This window comes from Haplochromis burtoni, unplaced genomic scaffold, assembly GCF_018398535.1.
Source record: "Haplochromis burtoni strain Fernald_Lab_line unplaced genomic scaffold, NCSU_Asbu1 Contig_317, whole genome shotgun sequence".
Lineage (NCBI taxonomy): Eukaryota > Metazoa > Chordata > Actinopteri > Cichliformes > Cichlidae > Haplochromis > Haplochromis burtoni.
Genome location: NW_024582678.1, coordinates 563735 through 586510, shown reverse-complemented (window position 1 = coordinate 586510; position 22776 = coordinate 563735). Strand labels below are relative to the sequence as shown.

Here is a 22776-nt window from a genome sequence, read left to right as displayed (position 1 = left end):
ATTATCCATTGTCTCATCTTATGTATGTTCTTTCATTAAAACGTATGTCTGTCATTGCTAGATATTATCATGTTTACACACCAAGAAACTTGTGTTCAAGAACTCTTTCAATTTCCACATCATCTACATGAATCTGCAGTTGTGAGTTTCTTTGGGAATTCCCAAATGAGACAATTTTAGTTTTACTTAAATTTAGTGAGTTTGTTGTTGTATCCAGCAGCTCCTTTAGAACAAAAATATTTGTGTTGTCTGCAAATAATACTAATATATCAGATACCTTAAAAATAGCATTTATATAAATAATAAATAACTTTGGACCTAGTATAGTCCAAGCATGATGAGGAATATTCTTCACAAATTGTTTCCTGTCACTTCAATAATTTTTAACCCACTGCAGTACAACCTGTAGAAATAATCTGGCTGCATACTGTTTCTGATCAATAGCATTTGTAATCTCCTTGATTGACTGACTGAATTAATGCCAGTGATGTTGATCTTTTCGATCTGAATCCATATCGACTGTCAGACAGTGATTTATATTTATCTAAGAATTTGTCTAATTGTTTATTAAACAGGTTTTCTAGGATTTTGGAGAATTGTGGTAGTAAAGAAAAAAGCCTGCTGGGCTTCTGAGCCCTTTTTTTCTAATTTTCTTCTTTTTTGGCATTTTAGGTGAGAAACTTTCACAATCCACAGTTCAAAATGCAAAGATGATCTCCCTGGAAACTCATGTAGGGCAGACCTTGACAGATGATTTAAGGGGAAATGAAACAAGGCTTGAAAGCCAGATCTCACAAGCAGATCTTAATTTGAGTTGTGACCCAACACTTTCAACTTTGCTAACACCAGGGCTTTTCACAGCCAAAAGCTCACAGCTAATAAAGCATTATAGTAACAGCCAGTTGTTTGGTCTGGACACTTATTGACCTCAGCAAAAGTGAAACCCTGTATGATAATGGACAGGATATTGCAGAGCACAGCTGCTGCAGCTAAATCTGGAAAGCTGTTGTGGATTGTTGCCAGCTTGGTTTCACAGCCTAACACATTTGCGCACAAGGGAAACACAAAAGCTGCATAGTAAAACCACCAATCCTTGAGAAAAAAAAAACTGTGATTGGATAAAAGTAAAACCTAAAGTGGTTTTTTATGTTGTTAAGGGAAAGTAAGAGGTAGGCAAAAAGATCAGATCTCGTCACTTTGTAGAAGAGAATTCCTTCCTTCTTATCTCATACTTAAAAAGCACACTTTCAGATGGCTTAGGCCTGGTCACACCACAACTTCAAAATGGAGACTTTAGGAGCCAGGGATTCAACCACTAAGTTTCCTGTTAGTGGTTGGAAAACAACTCTCTGACAACTCTAACAGTTGTGTTTTGATGAGCTCTGAAATGTATTAAAGAACTCACGCATGCTGGAAAAAAGAATAAAAGGTACAAATTACATTTTTATGTGACTATTTTCAGAGGTGTTTTTTTTTTTTTAAGCCACTTATAACTGACCTATTCAAGCATAAAAACAACTTTTCGCTGCTGCTCCCTTCCTGATGCAGGCTTAATGGGGAATTGTGTCTCTAGCTGGGATTTAAGCAGTGACATTAAGATAATGTGTTATCCACTAAACCATTGGAGATATCCCAACAGATCTTATGGCGTATTGAATCTATGAACTTTTTTTAATCAAATATTTGTCAGTAGGTACTGAGGAGGTCAGTCAGTGTCTACAGCCATCTGTAAAACATTGCTTAGGCTCTAAATTGAACAGTGAACCTAGAAAACAAGATTTTTGTTATCTGGAAAACATATTCCTCATTAAGAAGCAGTGGTTGACCAATGAAGCCAGCGCAGCAAAGCCTAACCATAAACTCAGAATTAAAGATAGAAAGATTAGCTGTTCAGTAAAAATAATCCCCTCTGTATGTGGAAAAATATATAAACAATACATATATCACTATTAAAGGATAGCCAGTGACCCTGTAAACTGTATTTCCTCCACAGCAAGCACCATCCCTGCCATCCTGGATCCATATTAGAGCAAACAGATTTACAGAGAATTAGATTAACAGGTGCCACTCCTCCTGCTCCAGCTTGTGTCTGCACCGTCCTCTGAGTGTTGGTTTTATTCTGAAAAGATAGGAGACTGCACGTTGGTATCAGGGGGGATGTAGCTAGGCAGCTTTAGAAAGTAGTCTGTTGGATGTGAGTGAAGACAGAGGCGTGGATTAAGTGGAGGAAGTTAAAGAAGAAACAGTGTTGCTTAGATTTCAGGGAGGAGTTAAGACAGAATCTGGGTGGTAAGGAAAGCACACCTGAAGTGCTGAGGAAACTAGAGTTTAGTGTATCCTTTGGACAGAGTAAAGATGACAAAGACTTGGAGGTGCAACGAAGAATTACTGGAAAGTATTCAAAGGAAGAGGTTAGCAAAATAAAGTGAGAGAGGTGGCAGAAAGAAAAAGAAGGAAAAAAATAATCAATTACCAGAAACCTTTAAAAAAAAATCATTTATTTGTTGATACTTGTTTTTTGTAGATAGTCTAGGACTTCTAAAAGAGGTTTTTAGTTCCAAGAATGTAATTTTCCTGGTTACATAGTTACTTTAAAAAAAACTGGGCCTCATTTGTGTTTCTTAGTGAGGCCTACAAATGTTTCACAGAAAAATCCATGATTTATCAATATTTTAAAAACAAAATTATAGCCTGGCTGCCTTATATGCAGTCACCTGGCAGCAGCCTAACAGAAAAGCCAAGGCCTCCCTCTCCCCAGCCACCTCTTCCAGGTTAGAAGCACTAAACATTTCACTTTTACATTCAGCTTTCTCTTCACCATAATGGACCAGTGCTGATCACGGTCTTCACCTCAATTCGTCTGTTGAAAAATATTTAATTATCCATTGTCTCATCTTATGTATGTTCTTTCATTAAAACGTATGTCTGTCATTGCTAGATATTATCATGTATACTTTAATTTCTTGGGACTATCGTATGAATTCAGGAGAATCTGGATTTTGTTTTTCTTTTCTTTTTTACCCACTCAGCCATAAAATACTGATAAGGTATTGCTGTCACTCCACCGGGTGTTGCTGTTGCCTGTATTTTTTTTTTTCTTCCTTGCAGTAAGTTTTTTCATGTGGTTGTGACAGATTAGGCTTGGTCCTTATCCTCCAGATGTATTCTTCTATTCTTCTATGTATTCTTAAATAATATATATATATATAAGCTTATAAGGGACATATGTTTATATGAATAATATCTAACTATAATAATTATTGAACTTATATTAATTATATGGTATATATTTATATAATTATATATTACTACGAGTAAGTCTATTTTATTTTGTTTTAATATGATGGTGGAATAGTGGAATATATATATATTTGTTAGTAAATATATTATTCATTAGTCAATTTCTCTCTGCCCCTGCGGCAGTCCTCCTTCAAAGCGTCAGGTCCAATTAGTCTGTAAATGACCCTCGCAAATAACTCCCTCTCATCTGTGCTTGTCAGGGTCTGTACGCAGTTTTTCTGTAGTTCTGTTTTACAACGTATTCCTGCGAAAATCAATGGTAACGAGTGCACTACATTTGGATACGAGATGATGCAGTGTTTGGTTTTGGTTGTTGCTGCCATTGCTGGGACCATGATTGGTCTGCATTCTGGGATCTGCTGGAGCCACTTGCCTAACTTTTGGAGTCAGTGTACATTACCACTGGGACCGCTTTTACCTTCAGCCTCCACTTCTTCTCTAGTTCTTCTATGAGCCCTTGGTACTTTTCTGGCTTCTTGCGTTCCTTCTTCCTGATGTTGCTGTCAATCGGTATCACTACATCTAGCACTATGGCCGTCTTCCTCTCCTTGTCCACCATTATTATGTCCAGTTGGTTAGCCATCACCGTTTTGTCTGGCTGTAATGGGAAACCCCACAGGATCTTAGCTCGGTCATTCTCCACCACCCTAGAGGACCCCAGCCTCTATGGATCTTGTGCTCAGAGCTTGTTCTATGTGCTGCCATGATTACGTGCCTCTGTGCTTGTCTTTCAGTCCAGCTTTGTCCAGCCACTGGTAGGATTTCTGGATGTCAGCCACCTCCTCTATCTGCCGGTGGTACGTAACATGCAGGGGCCTGTCCTTCCATGATGGTTCCTCCACTTGCTCCTCTTTGTTGGGTTTCTGCTGACTGAGGTATTCAGTGAGCATGTTTGTCAGTTGGGGCCATCTTCCTGAAATGTGTTTCAATTCTGGCCCCAAGAACGATATTTAGCGGCCCCTTACCTGAAATCAAAGTTTGATATTAGTGTGGCCCACACAAGGGGTTTTTCTCACAGGCACCTGCATGAGCCGTTGCACTAGGTGGTTTATATTTTTTAACACGTGTGTGCTACCGTAGATCAGGCTCATGAACTGTCACTGAGTAGAGGGAAAATATATCCTGTCACACAGTGCAAATACATTTTTTGTCACCCAGCCACAGTAATGTTTTTTTCAAACCCTGCCGTGAAGAGAAAGGTTGGTGATGAGCACAGACAATTTCAGGAGGAGGAGGAGGATGTGGACAAAGCCATTGCTCTGCACTGCATTATCCATCAACAGGCCCTTTGCAGCAAATGCCTGAAGTTTGACAGTGTGATGTCCAATGTTGTGAAATGCATCAACCATATCAGATCCAGGGGCTTAAAGCACCAGTAGTTTTGTGCCTTTTTCAAGGAAATAGAGTCAGCATATGGGCATATGCTCTACTTCACCAAGGTACGTTGGCTTAGCAGCGGGAAGGTCTTAAAGAGGTTTTTTGAGTTGAGAGCAGAAGTGAAAGCCTTTATGGAGAAGAATGGGATGGCTGTTTCTGTACTAAGTGATCCTGAATGGCTAATGGATTTAGCTTTTCTTGTTGACATCACACAGACAAGCTAGGACAATTTGTCAGAAATGCCCCCCACCTCTCCTGAGCTTTACAGGATGTTCAAGCGGAGCATGTGCATTTTTGGCACCACCAATCTGTGTGAAAAACTCTTCTCCACAATGAGCTTAAGTCAAAGTTCAGGTCCAAACTTACAGATAAGCATCTTAAAGCCATACTAAGCATCTCAGTTGCTTCGTCCCTCAAGCCAAATGTGGCTCAGCTGTGTAAGAGGAAGCGCTGCCAAGTCCAAAAACCACAATCTGCAGCAGTTTGCTGTAGCCAACTACCGGAAGAGAAATGCTCATAACTTAGTGGTATGCATATTTATAAAAGAGAATTTGCATCTATCAGATTCGTCAAAAACCATTGACGGAGACATAGGTTAGACTTTAGCCCCCGTTATTGGCGAACAGGTTGCACTCTTCTCCTCCCTCAGTTGCAGCTTCATCTAGGGATGAACACACACACACTTTTCCCTGACCTGTTACCCAGTTTCTTGCACCTAAATCTGTCTGTGAAAGCCGTATTTATTATCTCCCGACCTCGCTCTGGTTACTCCCACATTCCTTTCACTAAGTCTGCACAAACAATTCACAGTCATGGGAATCTGTAACTTTTCTACTTATTTTATTCTGAGTGCTCAGTAGTGCAATGAACTATTATAGTGATCTGAAATTAATTACAGTCCCCATACCATTTGCCAGCACGGGTTTTGTAAACCAAACCTTTCTAGTCCTGACAGTAAGAATTTCAGTGTGTTTATTTTTCCCCCCCCTTCTCACCGTCTCTTCTCCCCTTTGGTTTTCTTTCTCTCTCTCCCCCTCTTTCTCTCATTCATTCCCCCTGTCCTATTTATTAAAAAAAAAAAAATGACAAAGGATGAACTGAAGCTCTGCCATCACGTAATGTCGCATACTGCTGTTTCTGATGTCATTAAAAAAAAAAAAAAAAAAAAAAGAATTTCGTGTCCTTGTGTATTTGCCCTTCAGCCAGCCAAACAGCTATCTGTCACACCCTGAGTGTGACTCATTACACTGAGACTCCATCTGCCAGGACAGACACTTCCAGGGTAGCGCAGCGCTGACTGTGACACTTGACATGAGCTCCCTTTCCTTGTCCTCTCCCAGCACCTCTGCAAACAAACTTGGAGATGCACACAGAGAGAAGAAAGTACAGTGTTATGTAACAGAAAAAAACAGGGCAATTGATTCTTTCCTAAAAGGTGTTGCTTTGTCCCAGGCAAAGAGACTGTACTGATCTAGCCATATACTGAATGTAGCATTTAATTTGAAACACACAAATGTGTTTGACTGGGTTTTTTTGAGGTACAGTGGTCCCTCGTTTATTGCGGGAGTTACGTTCTAAAAATAACCTGCGATAAGTGAACATTTTCACACTTTCTGTCTTGTTTAAACACTCTCAAAGTTCACACCTTCATAGAAAAATAAGTCCAGTATTATAGAATGAAACCAAAGATCAAACCCTGTTTTCAGGTCCAGAACATGGAAATAGAGGAGCTGCGATTTCAAAATTAATGAATCAATGGTACAGAAGCAAGAAGAATGAGTTGAGTAAAGTTTGACTTATCTGACTGTTTTGTTTCGCTTAATGCGCCTTATAATCCGAAAAATACGGTAACTTCTACCTTCCTTTAGCATGTCCAGAAGTCCAACTTTTTGTGCGATGGTTAGCATCTTCCTCTGCCTTTTGTGCTACCGCAGGTGCCTTTGACAGTGCAAAACGTTTTGTCGACATTGTTGTGTTTGTTGGGGAGAAAACTTACAAACATACAGTACAGCACTTCAGAGTCTCACTGCTAGCGATCAAAGATTTATGTAAATTTGACAAGCTGAATGCATTCTGTGCTGACAGCATCAGGAGACACAGAACACAATGCGCTTGTAAAAAAAAAAAAAAAAAAGCAAAATTGCACAAAAAAAGCCTGCGAAACAGCGAGGCCGTGAAAGGTGAACCACGTTATAACGAGGGACCACTGTAACAGTGTGGTAGAACAAAATGACTGAAATTCAGTCCAAAATTGTTTCAAGCATCACTGGAGAGAAGTCCAACACTGGAACATTGTACCAGTTGCACCGATCATATAAATGCACCTTCACATAAATCTTACTAGACACACTGATGACGCCTTTCCCAAAAAGTTGATTCTGTACATCTGGACGTCGCGTTTTCATGGGAGAAACATTTCGTCCACATCCAAGTAATTTCTTCAGTCTCAGCTGACTGTAGGTTTCACTAACCTTATAAACAGTTAATATGCATAATGACTGACACCCGCACCACTGACTAAATATGGGCCATGAGGCCAGTTTCATGGTCATATATGTTATTTGCATCTCCCCTTTGTTTACTATTAGTGGAACTGTTGCAAAGACAAAGTTTACACCTCAAAATGACTGGCTAATTCGTGTGCTGTTTCATGCCAAGTTTCTGAAATATTCAACTTTTTCTGCTGATAGAGTGACCTTGAATGGAGTGCCAGTACTCTCTCTCACCTCTGCTTCAGAGGTGTAGTTGTAAAGTTACTGCTCACTTCAGCTGAAGGTTGTGAGTTCAAGTAGTGCATGGGACACTTTTCATTATCAAGCAGCATAGAGTTGTATGAAAGGACACTTTCACACTTTGTTAGGTACTGTAGAAATGTTTAGCTTATTTTAGAGTTTAGAAATGTGTTAACATAGAATCTAGAATTATTGTAGAGACACTGACACTGCCCTCAATGTAATAAAGGCCTGATTGTGTCATGAACTTAGGAGTAGAGTATAGGAGTTATGATAGGGTCGCCCCTACAAAACTGTGTTTCACAGACGAAGGAGTGAAGATTTTGCAGAAGGACACACCGGCCTCGTCTTCCCTTCTAGAAGTGCATGCTTAAATGAAGATGAATAAAGATGAATAAAGGTTTTGTGAAATAACTACTGAGTTCCGGTGCCGTCTCTGGATGCCTCGACGAATAAAAGAACAGAGGTAAAATTGATTTCGCAACAGTACACTTTCTTTAACTCTGCAGCAAGGTAATTTATACTATATGGCACAGTGCTTCTTTCACAGACATGACAGAGAGAAAAGGGGCTCTTTTTTCATGTCATGCCTCCCACATTTGAATATCATTTGAGGACTGATTTGGCTTTTGGCCTCAGGCGCACACTTACCACTGGCTCATGTGTGACATGCAAGCTTGACTTTTATTGTGTGTTGCTGTTTGGCTTAGTGGGTTCGTTCCTCCACTTCAGTCTGTTGAAAGCTGAAGGTTGTCAGTTCAACTACAGCTTTACATAGTTATTTTCAGTCTTGTGGGCTCACACACCTAACCCATCCTTGCTATGGCCTCCCCAGTCCAGCTAGCCGGGTCCTTTTGGCCAAGGCATTAGCTCAGCAAGCAAGAGCGTCTCTGGCCTGCTAAGGGAGCCTAACTTGTTCTCCCTTCGCAAATTTTCACTCTTTGAATTTACAGTTTATAACTCCTATTCACACCAAGATGAACAATAAGAGCAGTGTTGTGGAAATGCTATGTTGCTTACCTTTTGAGACTGGGGACCACCAAGCTGGGTTCTTCTCTCGCCATTTGTTGATTCCCAAGCGAGACGGGGAACTCCGTCTGAGGGGCCTCAACCTCTCTCTTCACCCCCACCAAGATGCTGATGGGACTTGGAACACTTGGAATCCCTTGAGATACCACTGTTTTCCATTATTATTGTTATGTACATATCTATAGCTACATGATTGTAGGGAAAATGTTAAAATTCGACCTATTTTTTTTTTCAGACAAAACATTTGTTTATACCTTCATGAGCTTGTATGTACTTGATATATTTTGTTTTGTGTTGTATTTATTTTATCTATCTATCAATCTATCATTCAAAAGGAGAACATGAAGCTGTAGTAAGACGTTTACATACAGTCATCCTGGGCATGAATGTGCCAAAGAAGGTGTCACGAGCTGTTCTTGTGTGTTCAAACAGAGCCACAAAATTTGGTAAGCTATGGCAAACAGCTGTAAAATGCTAATAATGGAGGTCAAATCGGAGAAGGACTATTTGAATGTTACTTAAGTAAATAAACTGCTGCAAAAGCAAAAATAAATGTTTTTCAACACTTCCTGAACCACAAGAAGCATTCAAAACTCTAGAATTGAGGTGTAAGACATTAAAACAAACCTCTAGTTCACAAAAAAGGATGTCCATAAAAGCTGAAAGGACTAAACACACTGAACGCAACAACTCATTACAAACAATTTAAAAGCGTGTGACATTCTGCTGGGTGCACTGACAAAACTGAATATTTGGAAGCACAATCTAAACTTAAAAACCTGGTATTTGACAGAGAGACCTAGTTGGAAACAGAGAAGAAAGTGATGAAAATCCTCTTGAAAAAGGTATATAACTTTAGCGGGAGATCAAGATGGAAGAACTGTGGTACAAGAACAGAACGGCCATTCTCCAATTGGCAAAGTTTCTCAAAGGATCTAAAATATTCATAAATTAGGCTTTTATAGATGTACTGAGGAGAAAAAGGAAGGAGTATATGGGCTCTGAAGTACTGTTAGGACAGAAGATACATTTTCAATAATTCACTTTAACAGCAGAAGCTTGTATACCAACTTTCACAAGATCAAACATTGCCTCAGTCAGGTCTTACACCCTTTCAATAAAGCAAAGTGAGACAGGTATGGACTTGGGTGTAGCAACTTATGAAATTATTTCCAAGAGCAGAGAAAACACAACTGAATGTGATGTTGCTGTCTTTATTGATAGTGATTTTATTTATAAGTGTGGTGGAAGAAATGTCAGTAGTGGTGTAAAAAAACAACCTAAAAATAATGTTTATCTGTGGTACTATCTGTAGTGTGAGAGAGGAGGACAAAGGAGGACAGAACACGAGAGAAGACTGAATTAAATTTAAACAAAGAGCGAGCCATTTATTTGGGTTGAAAACATGAAAATAAAAAAGGCAAAAATGAACAATGGCGAAAACTAAAACCTAAACTGAGAAAAACTAGACTGTGACGACCACGAAAAAGAACATTTGATGTGACATCGAGGGAGACAAACAACCTGACAAAGAATGAATGAAAATACACAGACTAAATACACACAGGAGGTGATCAGGGGAAGTGGAAACACACGGGGAAACAGCTGACACAAATGAACATAACGACGTCACAGAGGAAGCGTAAAACTAAACACACTGAACGAAGAAACACAAAACTTTCAAAATAAAACCGGAAACATGGAGTGACGTAGAGATGAAGACGCATGAAACACGCACACAAGAAATACATGACAACTAATACAGAAGGCCTGGGTGAAACATTGCCTCAAGTTTTAGTCTAGGCTAACTAATAATAATCCTAAATCTTATCATCTTCAAAATACCACAAAATAGATCAAAACAAACTGAAAACGCTTGGTCACAGACCCAGCCTCTGACATAGTGATATCAATATTTACCTGAAATAAGCACAAACTGAAAGATGAATTAATCAACACCATATACAGCCTCAGTATATATCCCAAAATCATCAAACCCAGTTATTATACTTCTCATTATTCAACAGTGATTGATTATATATTTACCAGGAATCAAGAGAACATCACCGACCACCTTCCAGTATTTATAGTTTATCATGGGAGTTATGGCAAAGAAAGATTTTCAAGATAAGGATCAAACTTGTAAATGGGTTAGAACTGAACAGGTAATGGAATGAAAAAGATGCCAATACATTTTTTTAAGTATTTAAATTATTGCATGATTAAAAATTGCCCAATAAAATAATTTAGTAGAAAACAAATATTACATAATAATGTCATGGATTATATAGAGAACTTATAAATTGCTGAACAAAAGAACTTGGAAATATAAGTTAACTAATATTTTGCGACACTGTAAAAACCAGTATTACAGTGAATTATTAGAAGATTGTGATGATAATATTAAAGATAGATATGCCGTATACCTCTTCCAAACCATCAACATGTCTTTTAGAAGAACTACCATTAATTAATGCTTCAATTTTAAATATGATCAACCTATCTCTATTTATCGGTTAGGTACCACAGGCCTTCAAGGTGGTAGAAAAAGTTAATTTCAATTCAATTCATAACAACAGTTGCCTCAAGACCCTACAATAATACAAACACTGATACTTAAAAAGCCATCACTGAAGCCAGCTGTCTTAGCTAATTGTTGGCCAATCTCCAACCTTCCTTTCATCTCAAACATTCTTGAAAGAGTAGATGCAAAACAGCTAACAGATCATCTGCAGAGGAGTGGGTTATTTGAAGAGTTACATTCAGGTTTCAGAGTGAAGGTTACAAATGAGGAATATATCAAAGACATAAGAAAAAAAACTGAGGTTATTGGGTTGGCTACCATTGGGGTGACTGTAGCTCAGGAGACAGAGCAGGTCATCTGCTGATCGGAAAGTTGGTGGTTTAATCCATGGCTCCCCCAGTGTGCATGCCAAATATCCTTGGGCAAGATACTAACCCCAAATTGCTCTCTGATGCATCCATCGGAATATGAATGTGTGTGAATGTTAGGTAGAAATCACTTGGAAAGCATAGAAGAAAGTGCTTGTGTGAATGGGTGAATGTGACATGTTGTATAAAGTGCTTTGAGTGCTCCAGGAGAGTAGAAAAGTGCTATAAAAGAATCAGTCCATTTAACCAGATTCTTACTCTGGATGGCATTACCTTAACTACCAGTAACATTGTGAGGAATATTGGAGTTGTTTTTTAGACCAGGATATGTCCTTCAATGCACATATTAAAAAATAGGACTGCTTTCTTCCATTTGCGCAACATCTCTAAAATTAGAAATACCCTGTCTCTGAATGATGCTGAAAAAGGACTAGAAAGAGAGAGCATATTTCTCCTATCCTGGCTTCTCTTCCTTTGATCCCTGTTAAATCCACAATCTAATTTAAAATCCTTCACATCACATGCAAGGTTTTAAATAATCAGTTATGTCATGTTAACTTAAAGACCTCATACTACTGTATCACCCGTTAGAGCATGTCCCTTTAAGACTAGAGGCTTACTTGTGGTTTCTAGGGTATTTAAAAGTAGTATGGGAGGCACTGTCTTTAGTTTCAAGGCCCATCTTCTATGGAACCAGTTCCCCCTTTGGAACTCAGGAGACAGACAGCCTCTCTACTTTTAAGAATAGCCTTGAAACTTTCCTTTTTCACAAACCAGTTTGGGCTGCATCAGGTGACCCTGAATCCTCCCTTACTTACACTGCAATACGTCTAGGCTGCTGGAGCATTCCCATGATGTACAGACTGTGTCTTCATCACTCACCTTTTTTCACTCTGCATTTTAAAAGGTATAATTAATCTCTGGTTCTCTTCCTCAGCATGTCTTTGTCCTGTCTTCCTCCCCTTACCCCCAAATGGTCGCGGCAGATGGCTGCCACTCCCTGAGCCTGGCTCTGTTGGAGGTTATTTTCTGTTAGAAAGGATTCTTTTTCCTTCCCACTGTGGCCAAAGTGCTTGCTCATAAGGGGTAATCTGATTATTGGGGTTTTCCCTGTTTTCTATTATTGCGTTGTATTGTATATTATTGTAGTAGCCTTACTTACAGTCCCTTGAGGCAACTGTTTAGATTAAGCACTATATAAATAGAATAGAATTGAATTGAATTGAATTGGTGGTACAACAGGGGTGCAAGGCTGCAGGTAGCACTTTGACTCCCTGACCTTAGGCCTGTTGGTGTTTGCTCGGGGTGAGGCACTGGTGAAGTGCCACAATCTACAAAACAATTCCCTTTTTAGGTCTTGCCTTGTCGTTCTTGTTGCCACTTGTGTGTAACCTGTCTCCTCAGAGTGAACTAAAATATGAAGACTTAGCTGAATCAACACCACAGCACAGTCAGCATTTTTCATGATTCTCTCTCTCTCCTTATCTTATCTTCTCAGCACTCTGTGGAGGCTGTGAATGCTGGAGTGAATCCTGTTGGTGATACCTCCTACAACTCAAGCCACTGGGATCTGGGTAGTGCCTTCTTTTTTGCTGGAACTGTCATCACCACTATAGGTACTAAAGATTTGGAAAGACTGAACTGAACGTACTGAACATTTTAATATGGTCCAATGTAGGGAATGCATAGTTCATTGTATTACCTTTAACCTCTGAATATACACCAGAGTTTATCCTTCAATAGATTCTTCAGTACTGTGCCTGTATAACTGCATGTAAGAATATGGAAGCCATGGGCAATATAGAGGTTTTTGACTCTTTACATAAAAAAGTAAACAGAAATAACTCTCCACTTAAGGAAGTTGGATGCAGTGTACGTGTAACCCACCACATATAAGGATCAATTCCATACAAAATCAGCATTTTCATTCCTGGATACAAATGCCAGTCAGTCAAGAAAGGCATGAAAACTATGAATGAACACATATGGAATGATGTAGTAAACAAAATAGTGTGAAATAACTCAACTCAAAACATGTTTTATATTTTAGATTCTTCAAAATAGCAACCCTTTGCTTTGATTACTGCCTTGCACACTCTTGGCATTGTCTCGATGAGCTTCATGAGGTCGTCACCTGAAATGGTTTTCCAACAGTCTTGAAGGAGTTCCCAGAGATGCTGAGCACATGTTGGTCCTTTTGCCTTCACTCTGCTGTCCATCTCATCCCAAACCATCTCGATGAGTTTAGGTCAGGTGACTGTAGAGGCCAGGCCATCTGGCGCATTTATCATTTCTTTCTTTGCTACATAATTCCATATATCTTGCTATATATGTTTGATGTCTTCAGTATCTACAATGTAGAAAGTAGTAAAAAAAGAAAACCATTAAATGATTAAATGAGAAGGTGTGGCCAAACTTTTGACTGGTAGTGTATATTCACTATCCCTGCCCTCACACGCTTAAACCATCTCAGGCTTTCTTTCTAACATTATCTTCCAAACACTCAACCTGAGTCGTCCCTCTGATGTACTCATTTCTAATCTTCTTCATCCATTCTGGTGACTCCCGATGAAAACCTCACCATCTTCAGCTCCATTTCCTGCTCGGTCTCCTGTCTTTTTGTCAGTGCTAGTCGCCAAATCGCACTATAGCAGGCCTCACTACCATCTCGTTCACCTTTTCACCAGTTTCCCTCTCTTTCACACACATATCTTCTGTCTTGCTTCTACAAAATTTCATTCCTCCATCTATTCGTGCTCTCATCCACCTGCTTCCTACTCTCATTAGAGATCACACTGACCTTATCTGTCAGTCTGTTAGTCGCTAATGCAAACAAGAAAGAGCCCAGAGTTTCTCTCTTGGCAACCTATCATATGCTTTCTTTAGATCCACAAATACACACTTTGGCTCCTTCTGACCTCCTCCATACTTCTTCATCAACAATCTCAAAGCACACATTGCATATTTAGTTGGTATGGTCCTTTGTCTTCAGCACAGCATTTTGGGCTTATTCATGACTTTAAATTTACTTCTTTGAATTTAAGTTCAATCTTTGTATTAGTAGGTCTTAAGTTTATTATTTCTAGTTCCTGGCTCTTGTTTTATTACAGCTCACTTTCGTATCCAGGCAGTCAGAGTCAGAGAGACTTTATTTATCCCCAAGGGGCAATTAAGTCTGTTGCTAGTCTCCTCTCTATGTCTTTTCATGTTGTAGTCTGTGTAGTCTCCGTGTTTTTCTATGCTTATGTCTCCCCGGTCAGTCATATGTGCATGTTTGTTTAGCTCCAGTATCTGTGTCAAGTTCACGTGTTTCAGTCTTGGACTCAGTTTGTGGGTGTGGTTCCATCCTCTTTTATTTTGATAGTATCCTGTCTCATTTGTGTCATATTCAGTTTTGCTTCCCCTGTCTTGTTAGTCGGATACCAATCAGCTATGTTTCCAATCACCCTAATTACCTGGTGTGTATGCTGTCTGAATCTCCGTTTGTTGCCCTGTGGGGTTGAAGGTTGGATTTCCTTGTTTTGTACTTTGTTTTAGTTTAATAAAACCACCTGTTGTTTAACCCTGGTGTTTTCAAGTCCTGTATTTGGGTCCTACTCCTGCCTGCTACACAGCCTCCTTGGTAGTAGTGCTCTTTCTCAGCATGAAGTCATACTACTGCTCACTGATCGTCACCTGTCTTCTTAACCTAGCTCAATACAATACAATCACATGCTGCTCCATTCCTCAGGTATCCTCTCAGTCCATTATCTGGTCGAACTCACTCTTCATTCTCCTCATAGATGCCTCACCGTTAAGTTAACTCCATACTAAACTTACCCCTTCACTTTCTGATTCAATAACTTTCCTCCGTTTGTCTTCTGTGCTCTTATTTTTTTCATTCATCAGTTCTTCAAAGTAGTCCTTCACACTTAGTGTCCACCTTAACATACAGCTCACTATAATGCATTTCCTTTGCCACTGCCACCTCTTTTCCTGTACACCTTGCCTCCCAGTGCTTTTGTGTACTTCATCTGACTGTCTCACATTTTCTTTGAATACATTCCTGAACTTCTTCATTGCACTACCAGGTCTCCTTGTCCACGTTCCTCTGTCAGTGGATACATCAAACACCATGCTAGTAGTTTCCTTAAGCCCTACAGCTGTACTTTCCCAGTCTTCTGGCAACTCTTCCCTGACACCACGTTGCAGTCTCTTATCACTTCCAAATTGTACCTTCTGCATTAGATGTAGTGTGCGTGTTTACAGCTATACTCCATCATGTATGTCACTGCTTGTCACTCACTCTTTTCAAAGTATGTGTTGACCACAGTCATTTCCATCATTTTCACAAAATCCACTGCCATCTGCATTTCTCTCCTTAACACCATATCTACACAACACTTTCTCATCACCTCTCTTCCCTTCATCTACATGTCCTTTGTTGCCTGCTCTAATCACTGCTCTCTCCCCCGGGAAGACTCTCCCACTTCATCCAACTTACCGAGTGTTACACTATAAGCTGGATTCATGTATTCACACATACAGTAGACTGGAAGATCTAGGGGTTTAAACAGTCTTTAGTAAACCACCCCAATGCCTGCTATGAACTTTACATACAAAGTAGAATGTCTCACTAACTTCTTTTCTAACTGCTTAACTGCTTTTTTCCTGCATATTGTAGATCTATATAGCCCCCTCTATCTCCATTTTTCCCTCTAGGATATGGTAACATTGCTCCAAGCACAGAGGGAGGGAAGATTTTCTGCATTCTGTATGCAATATTTGGGATCCCGCTGTTTGGATTCCTCCTCGCAGGTGTTGGGGACCAGCTAGGTACCATATTTGTCAAAAGCATTGCCAAAGTGGAGAAAATGTTTCGGGTGAGTCACAGTGGTCCTGTTGTGTTATGTAACTTATTGCCTTTTAAAATGAAATGGCCGTCAGTAAGATGTTTTTCATGTGGGGTCCTTGGTTTAACATAAAAATCTGAAATGTATATATATATATGAAAATGAAACACACTGGGTAGAATTTGTTCAAATGCTACTTATTTATGTTCAGTTTAAATACACAGCTGCTGTGTATTTTTAAGGGTTGTAATTCTCCAGAGATGCACGTACCCAAAGCAGGCGTGTGAGTCAGTCACAGGTAAATTTAAAGTGAGCTGTTTATTATAAGATTAGTAGTTGAATCCAAAAAGGTAACGTTAAGTCAAACACTGAAAATCAGGAACTAATAATAATCTACACTGCAGAATAAGAAGGGATGAGAACAGGTACAAAGCCGGGAGCAGGAAAACAGTGAAAATAAGGATAAACAACAGCTGATCAGACAAAGATAAAAGGGAAGACTGCAACTATAAATACACAAAAGGGTGGTTAAGGCAGAGTGGTGACACCTGGGAACACAGCTTAAACTCATGAGGGAAAACAATACTAGTGAAATTAAAACTGAACATATGGAACGAGGATTACCAAAATAAAACAGGAAATAACCAAACAACGGGAAATCCTTGATGGAGACTTGACATAAAAGGATGGAACACTAAGGGAAAATATAATATACAAAACTAGGGAACAAGAACAGAATTGATACAGTAAGAGAAAAATATACATTGATATAATCCAAAGAAAACCAAGAATCACAGGTTTACATAAAGAAAACTAGACCAGAAAGCCCACAAAACTCAATTAAAATAACTGGGTAACAGACCAAGACCCTAACACATAAATTGTGTAAACTAAAAAAGTTGAAACCTTGTTGTTTTATGCAATAATGTGTTGGTTTGGCGGTTTACAAAATCATTTCAACTTATTCTTATTAAGATACCTTAATTTATTCCATGTAGAATAGATTCACAAAAACAGGCAGACTCAAATGCAGGATATATCTGTCCATGAAACAATTTAAGGTTTTTGACAAAGTTCAAAGATGGACAGAAATATGTTGAGAGGTAAGTTAGGAAGTTTCCTGAGATGCAGTCATTGGAGGACTTGAATGGGAGATGGCTGGCTGGCAGAAGTGAAGAATATAAGCCACACAAATGCACGGGAAGACAATGACTATTCACGGACTATGCACGGGAAACCAAAAGGTGAACGAGGAATCTCGATGAGCAGGGGTGATGCTGCCACAAAAGTAGCATCACCCCTTTCATCGAGATTGCCTTTTCCCACGCTGAGGTGATCGTCCAAGAAGCATCTTAATCTAAGGTGGGAAGAGATGAGGAACAAAATCCTCTGTCAGATCACAGTCACACTTAGAGCTCTGCTGAAAATGAGACTGGTTTAATAACTTATACTCCTGATAGAATGTGTATGTCTCTCTTTCTCCCTCTCCTCTCCTGCTTTTACCTCTCAGAATAAACAAAACCAAATCAGTCAGACTAAAATCCGTGTGGCATCCACGCTGCTCTTTATCCTGGCTGGCTGCATCTTGTTTGTCACCATCCCAGCTGTGATTTTCAAGCACATTGAGGGCTGGACAGCTCTGGAGTCAACCTATTTTGTCGTCATTACTCTGACAACAGTTGGAATAGGTGACTATGTGGCAGGTAAGTCCTTGTCATTCACACTCTGTTATTCACACAGAACACCACACCCAACAATTAGGTTGTTTTGGATAAATCTAAAGCAGGTAATCCACTAACAATATCTCATAATCAAGCACAGACAAGCTCTTACAACTTGTGAATGAGAAACAAGATTAGTTTCTATATGAAAATCTGATGAAAAGTTTCTTGTAGGGTGTTCCTCTTGGATTTTAAAAGTGAGTCTATTATCCAACAAGGGTCCTGAGTATTTTTAACACTCAGCAGAGTTTAACATAACACATAACATAACGCATCAAAAGCACTCTAGGCCAGAACAACCTTAGAACCAGTGGAATAAAAAAAGAATAAAGAAATATATAGTGTCATCTACAAATGTACATTGTGCTTTTGGGTAGCATAGTATTGTTTATATTCAGAGTGTATAAATGCACTTGACATGTGTCTGTGAAGGTTCTCAGTCATCCAGGTCATCGTAGTCAAAGGAGCTTGCAAAGAAAAGCGTCTGGACTTCTTTGAGTGGCTTGAAGACGTTTCACCTCTCATCCGAGAAGCTTCTTCAGTTCTAAGGTCAAATGGTGGAGAGTCCCAGATTTAAACCTAGTAACCTGGATGACTGAGAACCTTCACAGACAGAAAGAGCTATGGTGAGGATGCTCTTCATGGATTACGGCTCAGTGTTCAATACTATAATACAAGACATCCTCACCACCAAACTGGACCACTTCCACATCCCCCATGCCACCTGCACCTGGATCAAAGATTTCCTCAGCTACTGCCAGAGCCATACTGTGCTTGGCCTGCCAGTACCTGTCAGCTGCCTCCTGGAATGGCACAGTTAGCCTGTGGACTCACGCTTTAGCTTGACAGCTCCCTTCAACTCCACTGTCCACCATCTGGTTCCTCCCTCCAGGAATGCTGTTGAAGCACTCCTGGAGACTGGAATCGAAGATCTCGTGGACCAAAGCCTCTGCCAGATGCTCTCAGTACACCTTCACTTGGTGTACTTAGTGGTGATCAAGCAATAGCTCAGCTCCTCTCTTCACCTAGTTTTCCAAATACTTTGGGAAGCCTGAAGTACTGTAATGAGTAACTGAGTCACTGCTTTGGTGTTTTTATATGTAGATTGCTTTACAACCACAATTTTTAGTAACAGTATGTAAATTGTCTTCTGCACATTGGTAATTCAACATATTTTATAACTGTCAGATAGCATTGTCTATCAGCCCTGGACTGAAATGTCAATTCTCCATTAAGGACAGGTTTACCTGTAATGGATGAAGGCCTCGGTCCTGTTGTGACATTTCCTAATAAAGAAAAAAACAACACCTGCTCCTATAACAAATACTTATGCCAGTTATGTTTTTGTCTGTGCTTGTGGACCCAAAACAGATAAAACAAAATACATGAATTCCCCCCTTTCAATCCCTGAAAGGTTCGGGAGAGGACACCTGCAGGCAGTTACAAGTTTGTTTGTTTTTTCCTGATCAGGTGGAGACCGGAGAATTGAGTACCGGGAGTGGTACAGACCGCTAGTGTGGTTCTGGATCTTGGGTGGCCTGGCTTATTTTGCTGCAGTGTTGAACATGATCAGTGACTGGCTGAGGGTGCTGTCCAAAAAGACAAAAGAAGAGGTACGTTTTCACATCAAACCTCTAATCTGGGTGCCACCAAGTTGCCATAATTTTACTATACAGCTGTTTATTCTGTCATATACATTAATTTGTATTTAGTCAGATTTTGCCTGCCAAAGTTATTCATCCTTACAGTTCAACCTATTTCTGACTGGTGACATATTCCAGTGAGAATCCCTTCTGTTTTGAATTAACATCTAATCTAATTTGTCTCATGTTCCAAGTACTCAGAGAAGTATGTTTCTGATTACCATGTGATAAGAAAACAGACATTCTGTTTTCAGGGGCTCTGCAGGTGGGGTGCACACAATAAGGTAAAGGGAACCTAGTGCAGTATATTTACTAAACCTTATATCTGACAATATTCTTTTCCTGAGGTTGGAGAGATCAAAGCTCATGCAGCTGAGTGGAAAGCAAATGTTCGAGCTGAGTTCAGAGAGACACGCCGGCGCATGAGCATAGAAGTCCACGACAAGTTACAGCGAGCTGCAACCATCCGAAGCATGGAGAGACGGCAGCTAGGCCTGGACCAGCGTGCTGTGTCCCTGGACATGCTTTCCCCAGAACGGCGTGCCATCTTCAACAGTCTGGATGCCAACAACTACAAGACTTCTTCCCAGGAAAGTATCGACACTAAGCTAAACAACCTTCGACTGCGAGAGGCCGAACAGTGTGACCGACGCTCCAGCTCCCAAACCATGTCTGAGGACAACATTTTTAATCGCCTTGGCTCCGTCACCAAGCTAGCCAAGCGTAACAGGAATAGAGACCTAAAGAAAAACATCCCAGATGAAACTCGCCGGCCTCATAGTGAAGCGTACGGTTACAGCATACCTGCTTTTGACTGCAGCATACCTACGACAGATGAAGGAAGAAGAAAAGACGAAGGAGAGGATGAAAACGAAGACAAGGAATGCAACACCAGTTTGTCGGATTTTCCACTGTTTGTGGAAGCTTGCAAGCTGCAAAATGGGCTTATACAGGAGCACACCAAAGAGAACGAGGATGACAAAACCCATGATATAGATCTCCATATTAAGATAGACTCTGCATGATCCTACAGATGGGTTTTTAAATACCACCATTAGTGCCTCTCCCTTATTCCTGTGTGTGCTTGAGCAAGGACAGAACCTTTCCTTTTTGATATATACAGTAATGGTCACATATTCAATGGGCTCTATGGATCTGAGGCATAGATGTTACTTTCTATAAATCAAGACCTGGAAGGGTTTCTGTCATTGTTCTTTGACAAATGATTGTTAAGTTATAGTAAAAGTTGTCAGCTATGTCCATTGTTTTTCTCAATTGTACTGTACTCAGCTATAATCTATAAAGATACACACGTATCCCATGGAGAGATTTCAATTGTCCAAGTGGGAAGGGGAGTGAGTGTTCACTAAGTATTTTCTGTTTTGTCATAGTATACAGTACATGTCATATACAACTACAAGTTGTTAGTCAGCACTGTTTCTTCTGTACACTGCACTTTCACTTGAATTGAAATGAAATATAAACAAACATATAAAGTTTTGGCATGGGCGGAGCTACAAGAAACTGTTCTGACCATCTACATGGGGCCCCGCTTTTAGAAATGATCCAGAAACATTTAGACATGGCAGCAATTACCAATGTGTCCAACCATGCAGATGATGTGGTTTGTAAAGAACCAGTGAAATTGTAAAAAATAAGCTGATGCAGATCACTCTCCAGATTCAAAAGTGTTAGCATTAAAAAATTAGACTTAAAAAGAGAACTGGCACTGTTAGATGTGTGATGAAAGTATCAGGTTTGGATGTCAGTGACAGAATTGGAGGTGTCTTAAATGAGGTCTTATGTGTACACACAGACGTACAACTTTGTTGTGACTTCATCCGTGTCTCACGCATAATAAATATGAAAACAGAAAAAAAAATGCTGTGTGGAACATTAAAACATAAAGGCCTGACTTTCTTATGATGTGTTAGTTGTCATGTTGCCTACTAAAAATAGATTCTTAAAATGTGCATTGAAATGTGACTAAAAACATGCCACATGTTGTCTGTGCATGATCCCCAACCTTAGTCATTGTCTCTGTACAATGTCTGACCTCTTTTAACACTATCTCAGGGCCTGATATTGTCTCCTAAGTATTGAATGAGGGGTCAGTAACTATACCTGTTCTCAATGAAAGAATGAAAATAGAATGGAAGAAGAGCCATAATGAAAGAGGAATGTCTATTGCATATTCTCCATGAAACATGGTTTGAGACGATGGGTTTGAGAGTATAAAAGGGACTGCTGTTACTGTCAGTGTGCATCGTGCCCTTGTTATTGTACCTTAAACGAACATATTTAGGAGGTGTGGCAGTGACATTACAGATCTTGATTTGACTTGGGTTTACCCCTTCGCCTGCAGTCTGGAAAATTCAAATGGATGGACGTCAGTGGAACACGGATCCACCAGGACTGACACCTGATAGGCTGTGACACCTGTCAAACGAGTAAATGTGGTCCAAACATACAATTCTAGCCTTAATACCTTTTTGATGGATTTTAACAGGAGGAAGGATTTTAGCTCTGGAGAATCAATCTTGATGTGAAAAACATGGGATTGGACAGTTTGGGACATTATCAATGAAATTCTATGCAGTTGGAGATTTCTGTGCAGCCAGCATCTGATGGCCATTGCCAGTACTCCATCTTCATGAACTTGTGCATCGGCTGCAGCTTCAGCCATCGTATTGGCTGTTTGAGCAGATAATTTCCCCCAAAATAAAATAGTCTCGTACTCACTGTGTACCTTTTAAGGGGGAAAAAAGAAAACGTGCTTAAATCATACTGTGATATTATGATGCTCATACTGTTTTAAACACCGCTCCTAGCCTCATGTTAATGTAGTCACTATCTGTGTATGCACTCTTGTCTTATCTTACTGTTCACATTATCAAGTGAAGCTCTAGGCTAGTGTCAATGCAAGAAGGTGTGTTTTAAAATGCTTCCAAGTGATACAAAAATGCAAAGCTTACAAAGAAAACCAAGACATGGAACAAGGCATGCTGTATTACAGATTATTATAATGTATATGATGTTGACTGTATACGACCACTTGCTTCAAAGGACGGCGTTTTTAAACTGCCTGTGTTAATAAGATGCACAAGCTATGTACTTAGACACTGCTCACAGTATCTCCTGTGCAACCATTACATTAAAGGTAGTGATTGCCTTTTGGAATTAAAGATCACTAAATGAGTGCTATTTATGATTTTGCAAATGTCAAGATTCAATTTGTCCTGGTTTTAGT

At 39.7% G+C, this 22776-nt stretch overlaps 1 protein-coding gene across 1 annotated transcript in view; it reads left to right on the top strand.

Annotated features, from left to right (window-relative positions):
- The window catches only part of kcnk10a (potassium channel, subfamily K, member 10a), a 30673-nt gene extending 7967 nt beyond the window's left edge, over positions 1-22706 (top strand). Inside the window, exons 3-7 of the mRNA XM_005942085.3 lie at positions 12829-12946; positions 16032-16192; positions 17673-17865; positions 19354-19496; positions 19874-22706. Of these exons, the coding sequence (XP_005942147.1) occupies positions 12829-12946; positions 16032-16192; positions 17673-17865; positions 19354-19496; positions 19874-20551 (1293 nt within the window). The 3' untranslated portion in view covers positions 20552-22706. The remainder of the gene's footprint in view (positions 1-12828; positions 12947-16031; positions 16193-17672; positions 17866-19353; positions 19497-19873) is intronic.
- The last annotated feature ends 70 nt before the right edge of the window (positions 22707-22776 follow it).